This window comes from Pongo abelii, chromosome 1 (assembly GCF_028885655.2).
Source record: "Pongo abelii isolate AG06213 chromosome 1, NHGRI_mPonAbe1-v2.0_pri, whole genome shotgun sequence".
Taxonomy (NCBI): domain Eukaryota; kingdom Metazoa; phylum Chordata; class Mammalia; order Primates; family Hominidae; genus Pongo; species Pongo abelii.
Genome location: NC_071985.2, coordinates 118,853,296 through 118,871,252, shown reverse-complemented (window position 1 = coordinate 118,871,252; position 17,957 = coordinate 118,853,296). Strand labels below are relative to the sequence as shown.

The 17,957-nt window shown below is 41.2% G+C and overlaps 1 protein-coding gene across 1 annotated transcript; it reads right to left on the bottom strand.

Annotated features, from left to right (window-relative positions):
• Positions 1-2,813: 2,813 nt before the first annotated feature.
• Positions 2,814-16,563, bottom strand: BCL2L15 (BCL2 like 15). The gene is made up of 4 exons (XM_002810405.3): positions 12,097-16,563; positions 11,390-11,511; positions 5,754-5,978; positions 2,814-5,119 (listed from the first exon to the last, which is right to left on the bottom strand). The coding sequence occupies exons 1-4, from the start codon at positions 12,221-12,223 to the stop codon at positions 5,102-5,104; spliced, it is 492 nt and encodes a 163-aa protein (XP_002810451.1). The 5' UTR covers positions 12,224-16,563; the 3' UTR covers positions 2,814-5,101.
• Between the last annotated feature and the right edge of the window lie 1,394 nt (positions 16,564-17,957).

Genomic DNA, 17,957 nt, shown 5'->3' with positions numbered 1-17,957 from the left:
GCAGCAGGGCTATTATTATGAAAGGAATGGTGTCAATACTGAGCTTCAGAGTCCGTCTCTGAAGAACTGCAATGGCCAGAAATAAATGACCTCCTTTATCTCCAGTGTAGGCTTGTTTTTCCTTTTATAAATGAACACAGAAGAGGCTTATAAAATACCTCTAATGAAGCTTGTTTACGATTTTCCCATGTTTTCACATCATCCCCGGTAGGAAAAGTCCCCCTACCCATCTTCCAATCTACTGCTTGTCACTACAGCATTCTGAGACTTCACTAAGTCCTTCAGTTCACCTGCTGCAGACTTCACAGTCAACCTCCCACTACACAGGGAAGCATACTCTGCCTTTGGTTTCAGAATCCCCAAGAAGCAAAGGTCAACCAATAACTTGTAATTGAAGCTTTTTTTTTTTTTTGGAGACAGAGTTTTGCTGTTGTCACCCAGGCTGGTGTGCAATGGTGCTATCTCGGCTCACTGCAACCTCCGCCTCCTGGGTTCAAGAAATTCTCTTGCATCAGCCTCCTGAGTAGCTGGGATGACAGGCATGTGCCACCACGCCCAGCTAATTTTTGTATTATTAGTAGAGATGGGGTTTCACCACGTTGGCCAAGCTGGTCTTGAACTCCTGACCTCAGGTGATCCACCTGCCTTGGCCTCCCAAAAGTGCTGGGATTACAGGCGTGAGCCACTGAGCCCAGCCTGAAGCATTTTTTTTTTTTTAAATAAAAGAGCATCAGGACTCTTAAAGCTTAGCATCCTGTTCAAATATAATCAAACTTGAAGTCTCATCTGAGTCAATCAGTTATTCATTCATTTAATGAATATTTTTAATATCGATGTACATGCCAGATAATGAAGAGGAGGGGTGTTACAGAAGTATACAACAAATTGTATCATTCAGCGATCCTTTATCCTAGTGGGGAAGATGACTATACAGATAATTACAACTTAAGGCCATTTTTTGGATAAGAAACATGAAAGTGGTACAAACAAAAGTTCAAGGAGGCAAAGACCACTTCTTGTTCTGGTTATACAGATAGCCTTCATGGAGAAAGTAACAGGTGGGCTGGGTCTTGAAGATGTCTACAGGCAGAGCCTCAGAAAAAGCAATATGAAACATAGAGAACAGTAGGAGGAGGGCAGCTTTAGTGACTGGCTCGGTTTTACTAGAGCATTGGGATTATAGAGGAGAATCATGATTGATAAAGGCTATATAGGGCAGTTAGGGTCAGATACTGGGGGAATTTGAATATCAGACTGAAAGTCAGGCTTTATTTGATGAACAGTAGGGAGCCGCTGAAGGTTTTTTTTTTTTTAAACAACCTTATTAAGGTAGTGCTGATGTACAATAAATTACACATTTCAAAGTATACAGTTTGATAAGTTGGTGTGAAATCATCACCCATAAAATCACCACAATCAAGATAATGAACATATCTAATCACACTCAAAAGTTCCACTGAAGGACTTTAAGAGAATGACATTCAAAGCTAATGCTTTTGGAAAGTTATTTCTTGATTTAAAAAATAAATGCCCCCTTCTGATAAGATGTTTAAGTCTTGTAATCTTCATTGGTATGTTAAATTTAAAAATGAATGATACCATATCTAAAAATGAAGCAAAACAATAGACAAAGAAACCACAGCTTTGATCAATCTGATGGCAGTATATAGGACAGACTGGAATGGAGCAGGAACAGAACAATCTATTGAAAGCCTAAGTAGGAGGCTTTATTAATAGTCCAGGCAGTTGCTAATAAATCTGGTAGAAGAACCAGGACAAAAAGGAAGCAACAAATGAGAAAAACTAGTTGGGTGAGTTGGACTGGAGAGAGAGATACAAGGTAAAAATGACTGAGGTTTTGAGCTAGTTGTATCGCAAACAGGGAGAGTATGGGGATAAGAAAGGTACACATAAATAAATAATAAGCATCTGTGCGTATGGAATTGAGAAGGGAAATAAATCATATTTAGGAATCACTCACATTGATGTGAAAGTAAAGCCATTAAGAGTGGTTTGCATCTGTGAGAGACAGGGTTAATGGAGAGAGAAAAAAGTCAAGCTAGAACCTTATGAACTGCATAATATAGAATTCCAAATTGCTAATGGCACAGTGTTTAAAATATTCCAAGCACTCACCCTTTACAAAGTGTATTTGTTTTATTTATCTCTCACAAAAATCTTATTAATAAGTTACCAAATTATCTCTATTTTACAAATGTAGAAACTAAGGTACAGAAAAATTATGTCTCTTGCCCAGTGTCACATAATTAGCCTATGGTGAAACTAAAGTGTTAAAATCAGGCAATCTGAATCCATTTTTAATTCCTGGGTTACAATGTCTTCTTCCTGCAGCCCAATTGCTTAAGCTCTCCTAAGATAGAGTGTCCTAAAATACACAACACCTAGGCCGGAGCTGCTTAACGCATTTGCCTAGTATAATCCCCGTGGGCACCATATCTTCAAATCTCAAGATAATGCAGTATACTTGGAACTGTTTTACGAGCAACATAGGATAAAACAGGGAGCTGAAATTATTCAATTTAGATTGAATTTGCTGAAACTTAGTTCAAATGCATAGACAGAAGTTTATTTCATAAAACAGAATAGCAACAAAGTAAAAATTTTGATTTTGCCTATGAAGTCAAATACCACAAAACTCATCATCTTGAGTTTATAGTAACATAAGGGACAAAGGAGTACAAGTTTCTTAACTGGTAGCCAAAAATATAATTTCTACTAAAGAGAAACAGGACACATCATTTATGGATTACTAACCTGTTGTGATTTAACTAGGAATAGAGGAAAAAGCATAACTTTATTTATTTTCTTTCTTTCTTTATTTTTTTGAGACAGTTTCGCTTTTGTAGCCCAGGCTGGAGTGCAATGGCGCGATCTCAGCTCACTGCAACCTCTGCCTCCCAGGTTCAAGTGATTCTCCTGCCTCAGCCTCCTGAGTAGCTGGCATTACAGGCACGTGCCACCAAGCCTGGCTAATTTTTTGTATTTTTAGTAGAGACAGGGTTTCACCATGTTGGCCAGGCTGGTCTCAAACTCCTAACCTCAGGTGATCCACCTGCCTCAGCCTCCCAAAGTGCTGGGATTACAGGCATACGCCACCGCACCAGGCCAAAGCATAACTTTAAAAAGCAAAAATAAATATTAACAGGACTACATATTTACTTCTCTGCATTTAGAGGAGATACATAGATGGCTGGCTGATAGAGGGGAAGTGGTTAGCTTTGTTAAACTTTAGCCAAAGTTATTAATGCTGCTTTTCATGAATCACTGTAGCAATGCCTTTCTTCTTCATATTCAGGAAAGTAGTCTGGTTTTTGGAGTCTCTACCTGATGACTGCCTACTAATCTATTAGATCATTAAGGACTATTTTGAGATACAAGATCATACAAATCATAAGCTTTGCTTCCAATCACTCTCCCTTGTAGGGCAAGAGAAATGGACTACTCAGGAGCTACAGAGCTCTCTGATTGGCTGAAGACCCAGAGAAACTGTGGATTATGCAAGAACTAACAAACATATGGAGACTAAGTTCCCAAAGAAGAGTTAAATATCTTTGAGTTTAAACCCTATCTACAGCTGTGTTTGCTGGAATTGTCAGGACTGTAACAGAGTTTCAGTTACCAAGGAGAAATGTTGATTTAGAGAAGGGGTCAGCCAACTTTTTCTGTAAAGGGCCAGCTAGTAAATATTTTGGACTTAACCAGCCATATGGTCTTCTATAATCATTCAACTCTGCCATTGTAGCACAAAAGCGGCCATGGACAATATGTAAACAAGTGAATGTTGCTCTATTCCAATAAAACTTTATTTACAAAATAAGACAGCAAGCCAGATTTGACGTGTGGGTTGTAATTTGTCAATCTATTCTCTATAGTGATGGCTGTCACATTCTTTATGTACATCAGAATCACCTATGGAACTAGTTTAAAAGGTAGGTTCCTAGGCTCCAGCCTACCCCTACAGAATCAGAATCTCTAGGAATGCAAATCAGCAATTTAATAAGGTCCACAAGTGGTGTGTGAACCACACTTTTAAAGCTTTGTGCTATGCAGCTAGCTTCATCTAAGCTGGGGTGGCCTTGCTGTCCTAGATGTGGGCCAGCACTTCCTGCATCCTGTGGCAGTAATAATGGAGTAACTTTTATTTTCTTCGACCTTCCTAGTAGAAACAACTGTTTTTGTTTGTTTGTTTGCTTTTTGCTTCCAACCTCTAAAATGCATGAAACAGTCCTTCTCAGGTGAAATTAACATGAAGTTTAGGGATGATTTTGAATGAAAATGCTCAACCTAAAATAACAAGATTTTAGGCTGGGCAAGGTGGCTCATGCCTGTAATCCCAGCACTTTGGGAGGCCAAGGCGGGTGAATCACGAGGTCAGGAGATCCAGACCATCCTGGCTAACACGGTGAAACCCCGTCTCTACTAAAAATACAAAAAATTAGCCGGGCATGGTGGCAGGCGCCTGTAGTCCCAGCTACTCAGGAGGCTGAGGCAGGAGAATGGAGTGAAACCGGGAGGTGGAGCTTGCAGTGAGCTGAGATCGCACCACTGCACTCCAGCCTGGGCGACAGAGTGAGACTCCATCTAAAAAAAAAAAAAGATTTTTCAACCAAAAAGCTTCCTGAAATCCTTTAAATTGCAAAATTAGTAGGCACAATTCTTACCAAAAGACAGGGCTACATCTGAAGAAATAGTTTCCATTGTTCTCCCTTTCTCTCAAAATACCTCCAGCAAAGGCCTGCCCTATTGCTTATAATTCCACTACTAACAAGTCATTACTTCATGTCTAGGGGTCTTTGCTTCAACAGAACCTCATTAAAACTCATGTGAAAACAGAAAGTAGAAAATCTCTGTGGTTTGCATTAAGTTGACAAAACAAAACAAAACAAAACAAAAACCAACTCTGTAGGCCTCTGGCAGCTGCTCCCAACTTTAACAATCAGTAAAAAATAACTTATTCAGCTAAGTTCAGTTCTGATAAAATGAAAAAAGTTTTTTTTTATTTGTTTGTTTGAATTCCCAGGAATCAATCACCCAATCAGTCAACAAGGAAGTGTTCAGTCTTGTGAATAGCTCCACCTCTTCAGCTCTCCAGATTTTCCTAGGAAAGACAGAGAAAATCCTACAGTCAAAGGAATTGCTTTCAGGAACTTCCTAAGAAACCAGGAAATGATCTGCAGATAGCTCCAGGAAATGTAGCTCTTATTAAGGCTTTCACTGACCCTGTAAATGGAAAGGAGTGCTCTATGACAGCATAAGTTCTGATGATTACTAAAACATGGGCTTAGAATACCTTCTATAGTTACCACTACAGCAAAGACTGTTTTTTCTTAGATACTATTAAGGTGATTCTGACTTCCCTAACACACACATAAAGATGTTAGGAAAAAAAGACCCAGAAATTTACAAAGGAACAGAGTGAAGCCAGGCTGAAATTAGAACTCTACTATGAATATACTTTATACATGATTATGTGTAGGAAATGAAGATTAGCTTTCCAGTAGTCAGCAGTCAATATTTAAGGTAGCATGACTCTGGAGTCCAACATCCACAGGCTGAGCTTCTGTCTGCTCCATTTTTCCATGGCAAGAAAATCTAGGCATTTTCAGCAAAATAGGGAAGCCTGTTTTCCTGTTGGTTTCCAATTTACAAAAAGGGTCATGAATTGGAATCCCAGGTATTAGTACAAAAACAGTGCAAATACCTAGCAAAACCAGGAGCCCCAACACACTTACCCAACCTCCCTCGCCCTGGATGAACTCCCGGATGGCTTGGTTCCCATTGATCATACCCGTCATGGGGATAGCCACCTGTCCCACTACTTCAGGAGCAATGTGAGCCATATACTCAAGAAGTTTCACTGACACTGCCAGAAAAGCTCTCTCATAAGCTAAGCTGGAATCCTGAGCACACCAGGTCTTGCTGAGAGATTCCACTGTGTTCTGGAGTATAGCTCCTGCCTGAGGAAAGACAAAGGAAACATCAACAGAGTATCACTCAAAAAGTGTAGGAGGCTGCAGGTGCAGGAATCCAGTAAAGCAATTGTTTCTTAGAGTGCCAAATGTGTAATTGGTGGTAACTAAGGAAATCTTAGAGGGTAGATGGATAATCTTTTCTCATTTTAATATTTTGTTATCTTAATGGGCACTTGAAAATACATAAGTAGTCCATCAAACCCATGATTTCAGGTATTATTGCTTAGGTTAAACAAAATGAATGAAAAATGATTTGAAAGAAAAATATTAAGTATGTAATAGTCCAGATGGTTAAATTGTAAAGGTATTGCTTGAATGACTAGGAAATATCTGGGAACCTCTAAAGTAAAGGCCGGGAGCAGTGGCTCATACCTATAATCCCAGCACTTTGGGAGGCTGAGGCTGGGAGATCACCTGAGGTCAGGAGTTCAAGACCAGCCTGGCCAACATGGTGAAACCCTGTCTCTACTAAAAATACAAAAATTAGCCAGCCATGGTGGTACAGGCCTATAATCCCAGCTACTCAGGAGGCTGAGGCAGCAGAATCACTTGAACCTGGGAGGCGAAGGTTGAAGTGAGCCGAGATCACGCCACTGCACTCCAGCCTGGGTGACAGAGCAAGACTCCATCTCAAATTAAAAAAAGACTGAGTTCAGTGGTTCACACCTGTAATCCCAACACTTTGGGAGGCGAAAGTGGGAGGATCACATGAGGTCAGGAGTTCAAGACTAGCCTGGGCAACATATTGAGACCCTGTCTCTATCAAAAATTTTAAAAAGTAGCTAGGCATGGTGGCACATGCCTGTAGTCCCAACTACTTATGAGGCTGAGGTGGGAGGATCACTTAAGCCTATGAGATTGAGGCTGCAGTGAGCTATCATTGAGCCACTACACTCCAGCCTAGGCAACAGAGAAAGACTGTCTCAAAAATAGTAATTAATTAGAATTAATAATAAAATAATAATAATTAATTAAAATAATTGAGTAGCTCTTCCTTTTCCTCTTTCCTTTTCAAAAATGGGATCTAAAAGCCATTAGGTGGGTCCAAGCAAGATCTGTGGGGATTTAGGGGGGCCAAGGGTGGTCAGAGCTGAATATCAGAGCCCAAACAAGCTGAAAAGGACATCCATGTGGGAGGGCACCTAGATCTTGATTTCTAAACATCATTCTCCATTAAAAGAAACCAGTGGCTGGGCATGGTGGCTCAGGCCTGTAATCCCAGCACTTTGAGAGGCCAAAGCAGGCAGATCATGAGGTCAGGAGTTCAAGACCAGTCTGGCCAACATAGTGAAACCCAATCTCTACTAAAAATATAAAAAATTAGCTGGGTGTGGTGGTATGCACCTGTAATCCCAGCTACTTGGGAGGCTGAGGCAGGAGAATCAGGTGAACCCGGGAGGCAGAGGTTGAAGTGAGCCGAGATCGCGCCATTGCACTCCAGCCGGGGCGACAGCGCAAGACTCCGTCTCAAGACAAAAAAAAAAAAAAAAAAAAAAAGGCGGGCGGTGGCTCACACCTGTAATCCTAGCACTTCAGGATGCCGAGGCAGGCGGATTGCCTGAGCTCAGGAATTCGCGACCAGCCTGGACAACATGGTAAAACCCCATCTCTACTAAAATACACACAAAAAAAAAAAATTAGCCAGGCGTGGCAGTGTGTGCCTGTAGTCCCAGCTACTCAGGAGGCTGAGGAAGGAGAATTGCTTGAATCCGAGAGGCAGGGGTTGCAGTGAGCCGAGATCGTGCTACTGCACTCCAGCCTGGACAACAGAGTGAGACCCCATCTCAAAAAATAAAAGAAACCAGAGCTCTCTGGAGAATGGTTGATTTCAGTTTGGGGCTAGGGAAGTATAAGATCTTCTGTCAGAAATTAAGGAAGTACTCAAATAATAATAGAGACACATCAAAGAGATGCAGTCTAGAGTGAAAGGACTCCCACTAGCTAAAACTAGGATGATTTGAGCATCTAAATTAATAATGATGTTAACAGATTATAATCCACAGAATAAAGTAGGAATTCATGGGTCCAATGCTGATAAGAAATGAATGCAATGAAATTTTGATGAGATGTGGGATATTTACATAGTTTCAAAGTACCTCTCCATAAAACACTTATTAATTACAAAGGGGAAAAGAGTAACTTTATAGAGGAGAAGCCTTACAGACACCATCTTAAGTGATTAAAGTTAACAACATCAATACTGGGATAAAATGAAATCTTGTGCCAATTGATGCAATGCACTGAGAACACAGCAATACTTCTGTGATATTCCTACCAAAGGTACATATCCTTAATTTATTCAAGAAGAAACATCAAGCAAACCCAAGTTAAGGGACATTCAACAAGATAGACCATAGTCTTCAAGTGTCAAGGTCATGAAAATCAAGGAAAGACTAAGGAAAAATTCCAGATTGAAGGAAACTAAAGAGAAATCACAACTAAATGCAATATGTGATTCTGGCCTACAACTTTTTACTATAAATTACATTATTGGGACAAATGGTAAAACTTGAATGAGATCTAAGGATTAGATGATAATGAATCAATGTTAATTTCCTGGTTTTGATGGTTAGATTGTGGTTACATTAGAGAATGTCCTTGTTTGAGGGAAGTATAAAAGTATTAGGGGTTGATGAAATATGTCAACTCCTTACTGTCAAATGATTCAAGAGAGAAATTATTTGTACTATCCTTACAACCTTTCTCTGAGTTTAGGGCTGTTTCAAAATATATTTTTTTTATTAAAACAGGTTCAAGTCAAATAATTTATTTATTTATTTATTTATTTATTTTGGAGACAGAGTCTTGCTCTATCACCCAGATTGGAGTGCAATGGCACCATCTCGGCTCACTGCAAACTCCGCCTCCCTGATTCAAGCAATTCTCCTGTCTCAGCCTCCCAGGTAGCTGGGATTACAGTTGTGTGCCACCATGCCTGGCTAATTTTTGTATTTGTATTTATTTATTTATTTTGAGAGAGGGTCTCGCTCTGTTGCCCAGGTTGGAGTGCAGTGGCAAGATCTCAGTTCACTGCAACCTCCTTCTGCCTCCTGGGTTCAAGCGATTCTCCTACCTCAGCCTCCCAAGTAGCTGGGATTATAGGTGTGCGCCACCATGCCCAACTAATTTTTGTATTATTAGTAGAGACGGGGTTTCACTATGTTGGTCAGGCTGGTCTCAAACTCCTGGCCTCAAGCAGTCTGCCCCTCTCGGCCTCCCAAAGTGCTGGGATTACAGGCATGAGCCACAGCACCCAGCCAAAAAAAATATGTTTAATGAGAAAAAAAGTCGACTCAGCTATCAACTACCTAGGACAGCCTCAGGGCAAGCAACTGGGAGTAACAGGTCCAGCTCTGCCTGAACGTAGTGTAGGCGCACTGCCCAAGCTGTGTATAGTAGGACAAATAAAGCATAACGGTTAAGAGGGTGGTTCTTTTTTTGAGACAGAGTCTTGCTCTGTCACCCAGGCTGGAGAGCAGTGGCGTGATCTTGGCTCACTGCAACCTCCGCCTCCTGGGTTTAAGCGATTCTCCTGCCTCAGTGTCTCGAGTAGCTGGGATTACAGGCATGGGCCATCACGCCCAGCTAATTTTTGTATTTTTGGTAGAGACAGGGATTCTCCATGTCGGCTAGGCTGGTGTTGAACTCCTCATGTCAAGTGATCCGCCCGGCTAATTTTTGTATTTTTAGGTAGAGACGGGGTTTCACCATTTTGGCCACGCTGGTCTGGAACTCCTGACCTCAGGTGGTCCGCCCAGATGGGCCAGGCGCGGTGGCTCACCCCTGTAATCCCAGCACTTTGGGAGGCCAAGGTGGGTGGATCACCTGAGGTCAGGAGTTCCAGGCCAGCCTGGCCAACATGGTGAAACTCCATCTCTACTAAAAATACAAAAATTAGCCGGGCATAGTTGCAAGCGTCTGTAATCCCAGCTACTTGGGAGGCTGAGGCAGGAGAATCACTTGAACCCAGGAGGCAGAGGTTGCAGTGAGATTCTGTCTCCAAAAAACATTAAAAAAAGAAATTCTTATTGAGGACCTATTATATATAAGGCGCTGTTATAGGTTGAGTGAATATGGCAGTGAACAAAACAGGTTAAATGTTTGCTTTTGTGGTGTTATATGCAGATGGGGAGAGGTTGCTGTGGCGATAATAGCTTCCATGATAACTCATACAGGGCCATAATAATTAAGTAAGATAATAACTGCACATGGTAAGTGATAAGTTAATATTAGCTGTCATTGTTGCTATACATCAGCAACATCTCCTAGACACTGCCTTATTGCTTTACATCTAATACAGAGTCCAAGTGCTACTGCCAGTAATCAGCATTCTGATGAAATGCCAGTGAGCTGCTGTAGGGTTTATCTCTCATTGCATCAAACTTGTAGACTGCCTGTCATTCCTGTATATACTTCACTGCTGGACCCTGGAGGAAAAAAGATGCCCACCCCCAACAAAATAAGTATTAAAATATGCATAGGCTGGGGCCGGGTGTGGTGGCTTACACCTGTAATCCCAGCATTTTGGGAGGCTGAGGCAGGCAGATTGCCTGAGCTCAGAAGTTCGAGATCAGCCTGGGCAACAGGGTGAAACCCCGTCTCTACTAAAAATACAAAAAATAATTAGCTGGGTGTGGCGGCGCACACCTGTAGTCCCAGGTACTTGGGAGGCTGAGGCAGGAGAATTGCTTGAACCCGGGGGGTGGAGGTTGCAGTGAGCTGAGATCGCGCCACTGCACTCCAGCCTGGGTGTGACAGAGCGAGACTCCATCTCAAAAAAAAAAAAGCATAGGCTGGGTGTGGTAGCTCACGTCTATAATCCCAGCACTTTGGGAGGCTGAGGTGAGTGGATCACCTGAACTTAGGCGTTCAAGACCAGCCCGGGCAACATGGCAAAAACCCATCTCTACTAAAAATTAAAAATAAAAAATAGATGGGCACGGTAGCACTTGCCTGAAGTCCCAGCTACTCAGGAGGCTGCAGTGGGAGGATCGCTTGAGCCCAGGAGGTGGAGGCTGCAGTGAGCTGAGATCACACCACTGCACTTGAGCCTGGGTGACACAGTAAGACCCTGTCTGAAAAAAAAAAAAAAAAAAAAGATACTATACTTTGCCAAGAATAAAGTGTTATAAATGTGCTCTATGCACACTAAGCACAGCTGTGATGAAGACCAAGTAGAGACAAACTGAAGGTTCATCAGCCTATGCCCAAAATTTTCCATCTCTGTACCACTTAGATTTTAGCAATTGGAGAATTCTTGCTATACTTCCTTGAAATATAAGCCCCCAAATATTTTCATAGAACATTCCTAGTCACCGTAGTACAGGAGTAGTAAGAAAAGGAAGTTTGAAATAGAAAAAAAAGCAGCAAACGATAGCATGAAATAGAAACTTGACCTGTCCCTTAATGGTTTCTGCAATGACGTTTTTGGCAGAAGCTTCCAATTCTCCGTTGAACTGGTCACCCAACATCCGAAGGCGACCAGCAATGATAGCCACATCAAAAGAACAAGGCTCTCCTATGACAGAGGGAACACATTTGTTACAATGCTTGAAGCAATGGCAAGTCCCAGGAATCTGGGCAATGAGAAAAATTTGTCTTGTCTTTTAAATAATTTTCACATCATTATCTCCCAAGAGCTTAAATGTTCTGTCAACACCAATAGAAAGTTTCCCTTCATTGAGAACCTCTTTCCCTTTAGGTGTTACTGAAAGCTTAGAGTTTGCCTTTTGAAACTTAAAGGAAATAAATAAAACATACTCTTTTTTTTTTTTGAGACTGAGTCTCTGTCGCCCAGATTGGAGTGCAGTGGCGTGATCTCAGCTCACTGCAACCTCCACCTCCCAAGTTCAAGCAATTCTCATGCCTCAGTCTCCCATGTAGCTGGGACTGCAGGCATGAGCCACCACACCTGGCTAATTTTTCTATTTTTAGTAGAGATGGGGTTTCACCATGTTGGCCAGGCTGATCTCAAACCCCTGACCTCAGGTGATCCACCCGCCTTGGCCTCTCAAAGTGCTGAGATTACAGGAATCCGTCACTGCGCCCGGCTGAAAACATACTCTTATTGACCCGCAATCACCACCTAGGCCAGGAACCTTACCTGAATCTACTTCATCTTCACAGCATAGGTTCCGGTTGGCAACCCGCAATGTTGGGCTCAAGAAGTCCATGAGTAGAGTGTTCACAATGCATTCCGTTTGTTCCTCAAAAGTTTGGGAGCTCTTCATTTTAGATGTTTGCTGTCAAGTTTTGCTTTTCCACAAAACAAGCAGTTTTCAGCCCAGCAGGAAGTTAAAAACACTGGTAAATCAACAAATGTTTCTAGCTCTTGTAGTTTCCTGACATGTAATCCTGGAACTTTTCCCACTAGCTTTCTTCAAACACAGCTGCTCAGAAAGGTGGGACTTCTCAGAAGGGATTACCTACTTGGAACTTGGGAGACTTTAAAGACTTCAGGTTCTCTATCTCAGACCACACCCTAACCACATAAAATTAATGCTTAACTTTTATCGTTAGGTAGCCAATCTAGAACTGAAATAGAGTTCAGGAAGAGCCTCTGGAGTAATTTTATTAAGAAATACTTCCTTGACTTCTTAGGTTCTGCATATGGTACAATTTAAAGGAAGGTTTTGAAGTTACAGTGGACCAGTGTTCAACTTCTGTTTATGGAATTTATTTGCCATAATCATATAATAATAATTTACTGAACAAGGAACTATAGTTGGCACTACAAGTAACATAGAAAAATAATACAGGCACAGTTACTGTGCTCATGAAGCTTACACTTCAGCAGAAATGACAGATATTAAATGACTAATCACATTGTTATTTGTGCTACTGAGATCAGTGCACTTTGATCAGTGAAGTGTAATAGGGAATTCAAGCCTTTGATCAGTTTAATAGGGAAACAAACCTAGGGGACTGGGAAGGCTTCCTTAAAATAGTAGCATCTGAGATGAGCTCTGAGGAATAAGTAGGCATTCATTATGCGAAAAGGAGGCATAACACTATTCTAGGCAGAGAGGTAGCAGATATAAAGTCTGGGAAGGTTAAAAAAAATTCAAACAACTTGGAATTATAAATGGGGACAATAGAAAATATTTCACAGATAAATTATGAGGATTAAATAAGATAACATGCGGAATGGCCTAGCACTGTTTGGCATACAATAAATGTTAAATGTCCTCCTTTTAACCCAATGCATAATGACCAGGAGGAAAGAGATCTGAGATTCTCTGTCAAGCAAAAGGATTTTCCTAACAGGGTTGGACTCCATCATTGTTTTAAGAGATCTCATGATTGGACATTTATCTGTAGTGGTTGCCTTCTTAATGTAGCTAAACCTAAATTTTGGGTCTGGGTCTCAGAAGCAGCCATCAAACCTATCAGCAAACTTACCACTCAACCTGTCTGACCTGGTGAAGTTATTAATATTAACAGCTCCAACTAATAAAAGAGTCAAGCATAGGCCAGGCGTGGTGGCTCACACCTGTAATCCCAGCACTTTTGGGAGGCCGAGGCGGGCAGATAACCTGAGGTCAGGAGTTCACGACCAGCCTGGCCAACATGGCAAAACCCATCTCTACTAAAAAATACAAAAATGAACTGGGCGTGGTGGTGCGTGCCTGTAATCCCAGCTACTCGGGAGGCTGAGGCATGAGAATCGCTTGAACCTGGGAGGCGGAGGTTGTGATGAGCCGAGATTATGCCACTGCACTCCAGCCTGGGCAACAGAGCAAGACTCTGTCTCCAAAAAGAAAAAAACAAAAAAAGATGCAAGCATAAACAGTAAGTCAGTTGTTCAGAATGGATTCTATCTTGCAAAATATCAAAGCCAATCTTGTGTTTTCTGTTCCATTCTAAAACACATACAACCACCGCACACCTATTAAAATGGCCGAAATCCAGAACACTGGCAAAACCAAATGCTGGTGAGAATGTGGGTCAGGAACTGTCATTCATTGCTGGTAAGAATGCAAAATGGTACAGCCACTTTGGAAGAGTTTAGCAGTTTCTCACAAAACTAAACATCCTCTTACCATATGATTTAGCAATTATACTCCTTGGTATCTACCCAAAGGAGCTGAAAACTTGTCTACACAAAAACTTGCACATGGTTGTTTATAGCAGCTTTATTCATAACTGCCCAAACTTGGAAGCAACCAATATGTCCTTCAGTAGGTAAATGAATAAATAAACTGTGATACATATAGACAATAGACATTATTTAGTGCTAAAAAGAAATGAGCTGGTTGGGCACGGTGGCTCATGCCTGTAATCCCAGCTACTCAGGAGGCTGAGGCAGGAGAATTGCTTGAACCTGGGAAGCCGAGGTTGCAGTGAGCTGAGAGGGCACCATGGCACTCCAACCTGGGTGACAGAGCGAGACTCTGTCTCAAAAAAAAAAAAAAAAAAGAGCTATCAGGCCATGAAAAGATGAGGAGGAATTTGGGTGGTAATTGGACTTTGGGTAATAATTGATGAGGTAAGTTCGTCAGTTACAACAAATTGTACCACTTTGATTGAGGATGTTGATAACGGAGAAGACTATGCTTGTGTTGGGGCAGAGGGTATATGGGAAATCTCTGTACCTTTGTTTCAATTTTGCTTTGAACCTAAAACTGCTCTTAAAAAGTCTTAATTTTTAAAAATAATCATAAATTGCTTTTGGAGTAAGAACACAAATTATGTTGCCATGTAGCTAAAGTGCTATTTTCATTTGTCATTATCTGTCACTCATTCTCTCTAGAGGCAAAAGGGCTGAAACCTCATTATTACTAAGTAGGCTTCAGACCTTTAACATCAGAAGGGCACTCAGAGAAAATTCTAGGCCAATCTCCTTTCACATTAGAGCTAGCCAACGACAGTTGAAGGATTCTAAAAAATACATTTGTGACATACTCCCAAAACAATATATAAAAAACAAAAATATTTATGAGACCATCCAGCCGGTATTTAATAGCTTGCCCAAGTTCACACATCAGTAAGTGGCAGAATAGAAATTTTAAACCAAGTCTGTCTTACATTAAACTCAAGCTTTTCCCACAGTAATAAACCACCTTCCTCATTTCACTATCAATATGCTTACGCCATCTTTGAAATCGAATTTTGAGTCCAGGGGTGGTGGCACGCACCTATAGTCCCAGCTACTCAGGAGGCTGAAGCAGGAGGATCACTTGAGCCCAGATCAAGGCTTCACTGAGCCATGATCACACCTTTGCACTCCAGCCTGGATGACAAAACGAGACTCTGTCTCAAAAAAAAAAAAAAAAAAATCTAATTTCAACTCCTTTGCATTGTCTTGTATAATCAATGTTGTAAAGTATAGAAACAGAGTACAGGCTGTCATTAGCAATGTGGAGTAAATTTTTTCCAAGTTTGTTTACTTCTTCTGGGCCTTCAATATAGCACCCTCCAAAATTATCCCTTTCCCTCAGCCCACATACCTTCACCCTTGCAGTTGTAATATTGTGCTCTTAATTATTACTGAAAAATGATGACACCAGAATTTTTTCACCATCACTTGTTTCTCTTGCCACCCTCTGACCACAACAATTTACATCCCTCCCCAAAAAGCTTTGTCTCATTATATCATTGGCTTAAAGTCCAGGATCTTGTCATCTGTACCAGATGTGCATGTGGATGAAGATCCTTGAGTGTAACTCCTCTCAACATGGAGACTTGTAACTAAGAAAACAAGTAATGTGTCCCCTCTCCCCTAAACATCCCATATCTAAGAAAGGAATAGAATACTTTTAACAGAACGCCTGTTCAAAAATAGGGGTAATGGAAACACATCACACTCACTGATTCATAACTATAAAATGATGGTAATATGCAAATTATTGCCTCTGCAGTGTTCCAAAACACTATTGTCTTTGTGGGACCTCATTACATACATAACATACTGTTTACCTGTCAACTAAGAATGACATTAGATGCTGCTGTTCTAAGAGCACAGTATCGACTACCTTCATGGATTGTAAAATATAAACATCTACTTACATCACATCATCAAACCCCATGTCTGCAGAAGCTATACAGAGTTCCTAGTGGGGGAAATATTAAAGAATTAACTTCATAGTATACCTGAGCTTTAGTCATTTTGCTTATAAATTAGTAAAACCAGGCTACAGGATAAATCAGTTCTTCATTGAGATAATCTTAAAAGTATATTTTCCAAAAGCAACAATTTCATATTCTATGTATGCGTCTTACATTATAGAAAAGCAACCAAATAGAACATAGTCTTCTAAAAGCTCCAATAGTTGGGATCACTTTAGTATTATTATTTATTCAGTTGCTTAGTCATACCTAATTTTCTTTAGATCAACATTTCAGTTATAGTCTTTAATTTTAAAAAGTCAATCAGTTTACTCAATTTCTACCACCTGCATCCTGTTCCCTTGCTATGCTTTTTTTTTTTATTTATTTTTTGAGATGGAGTCTCACTCTGTCACCTGGGCTGGAGTGCAGTGGCACAATCTCGGCTCACTGCAGCCTCCAGCTCCCAAGTTCAAGTGATTCTCCTGCCTCAGCCTCTCGAGTAGCTGGGATTACAGGTGCCCACCACTACACCCAGCTAATTCTTTGTATTTTTAGTGGAGACGGAGTTTCACCATGTTGGCCAGGCTGGTCTCAAACTCCTGACCTTGTGACCCACCAGCCTCGGCCTCCCAAAGTGCTGGGATTACAAGCGTGAGCCACCACGCCCAGCCCCTTGCTACACTTTGAATTGGCAGCACTTCAGTTTTATTTCTCTTAGTACCTAATTAAACATTCACCATTTAGCTGAACCATAAAAATACAGAAAATGCAATTCTGAAGCTGTTCTAATCCCTCCCTTTCCTGTCCCTGAGGATCCATGGTCTAAATCAGTGGTTCTCAAGTAACAGCAATTTTGCCCCCTGTCCCAGGGGACCTTTGACAATGTCTAGAGACATCTTTAGTTGTCACAACTGAGGGTTCTACTGGCATCCAGTGGGTAGATAGAGGCCAGAGATCTAATAATCATTCTACAGTGCAGAGGAAAGCCCCTCACAACAAAGAATTATCTGGCCTCAAATGTCAGTATTGCCACTTTTGAGAAATCCTGGTCTAGAATAAATTCCATTATTTTCCATATAGTTGATACAATATCATAAAACCCATTTCAAACATCAATCCCAAAACACATCAGAATCTAATTATATACAGCCATTTATTCAATAAAGATTTACTGAGTAATACTATGTGGCAGGCACTATGGAAATAAAAGGAAAGAATCATTCTTAAAAGTTGTTCAGGCCAGGCACGGTGGCTCATGCCTGTAATCCCAGCACTTTGGGAGGCCGAGGCAGGTGGATCACCTGAGGTCAGGAATTTGAGACCAGCCTGACCAACATGGTGAAAACCCATCTCTATTAAAAATACAAAAAATTAACTGGGTGTGGTGCGGGCACCTGTAATCCCAGCTACTTGGGAGGCTGAGGCAGGAGAACTGCTTGAACTCGGGAGGTGGAGGTTGCAGTGACCCAAAATCACGCCACTGCATTCCAGCCTGGGCAACAAGAGCAAAACTCCACCTAAAAAAAAAAAAAAAAAAAAAGGTTGTTCAATGGGGAAGTCCATTCAATAAACAACTCACAAAACCCAGGCTCTTACCAGAAAATTCAATACTGTTATCTACTCCTATTAAGAGCTTAGTTGAGGCTGGGTAACACTTGAAATCAGGCGTTACCAGCCTGGCCATCATGACGAAATCCCAGCTCTACTAAAAATACAAAAATTAGCCAGGCGTGGTGGTGCATTCCTGTAGTCCCAGCTACTTGGGAGGCTGAGGCAGGAGGATGGCTTGAATCTGCAATGTAGAAGTTGCAGTGAGCTGAGATCACACCACTGCACTACAGCCTGGGTGACACAGCAAGACTCCGTCTCAGATTTAAAAAAAAAAAAAAAAAAAAAGAGCCTAGCTGAGAGAGG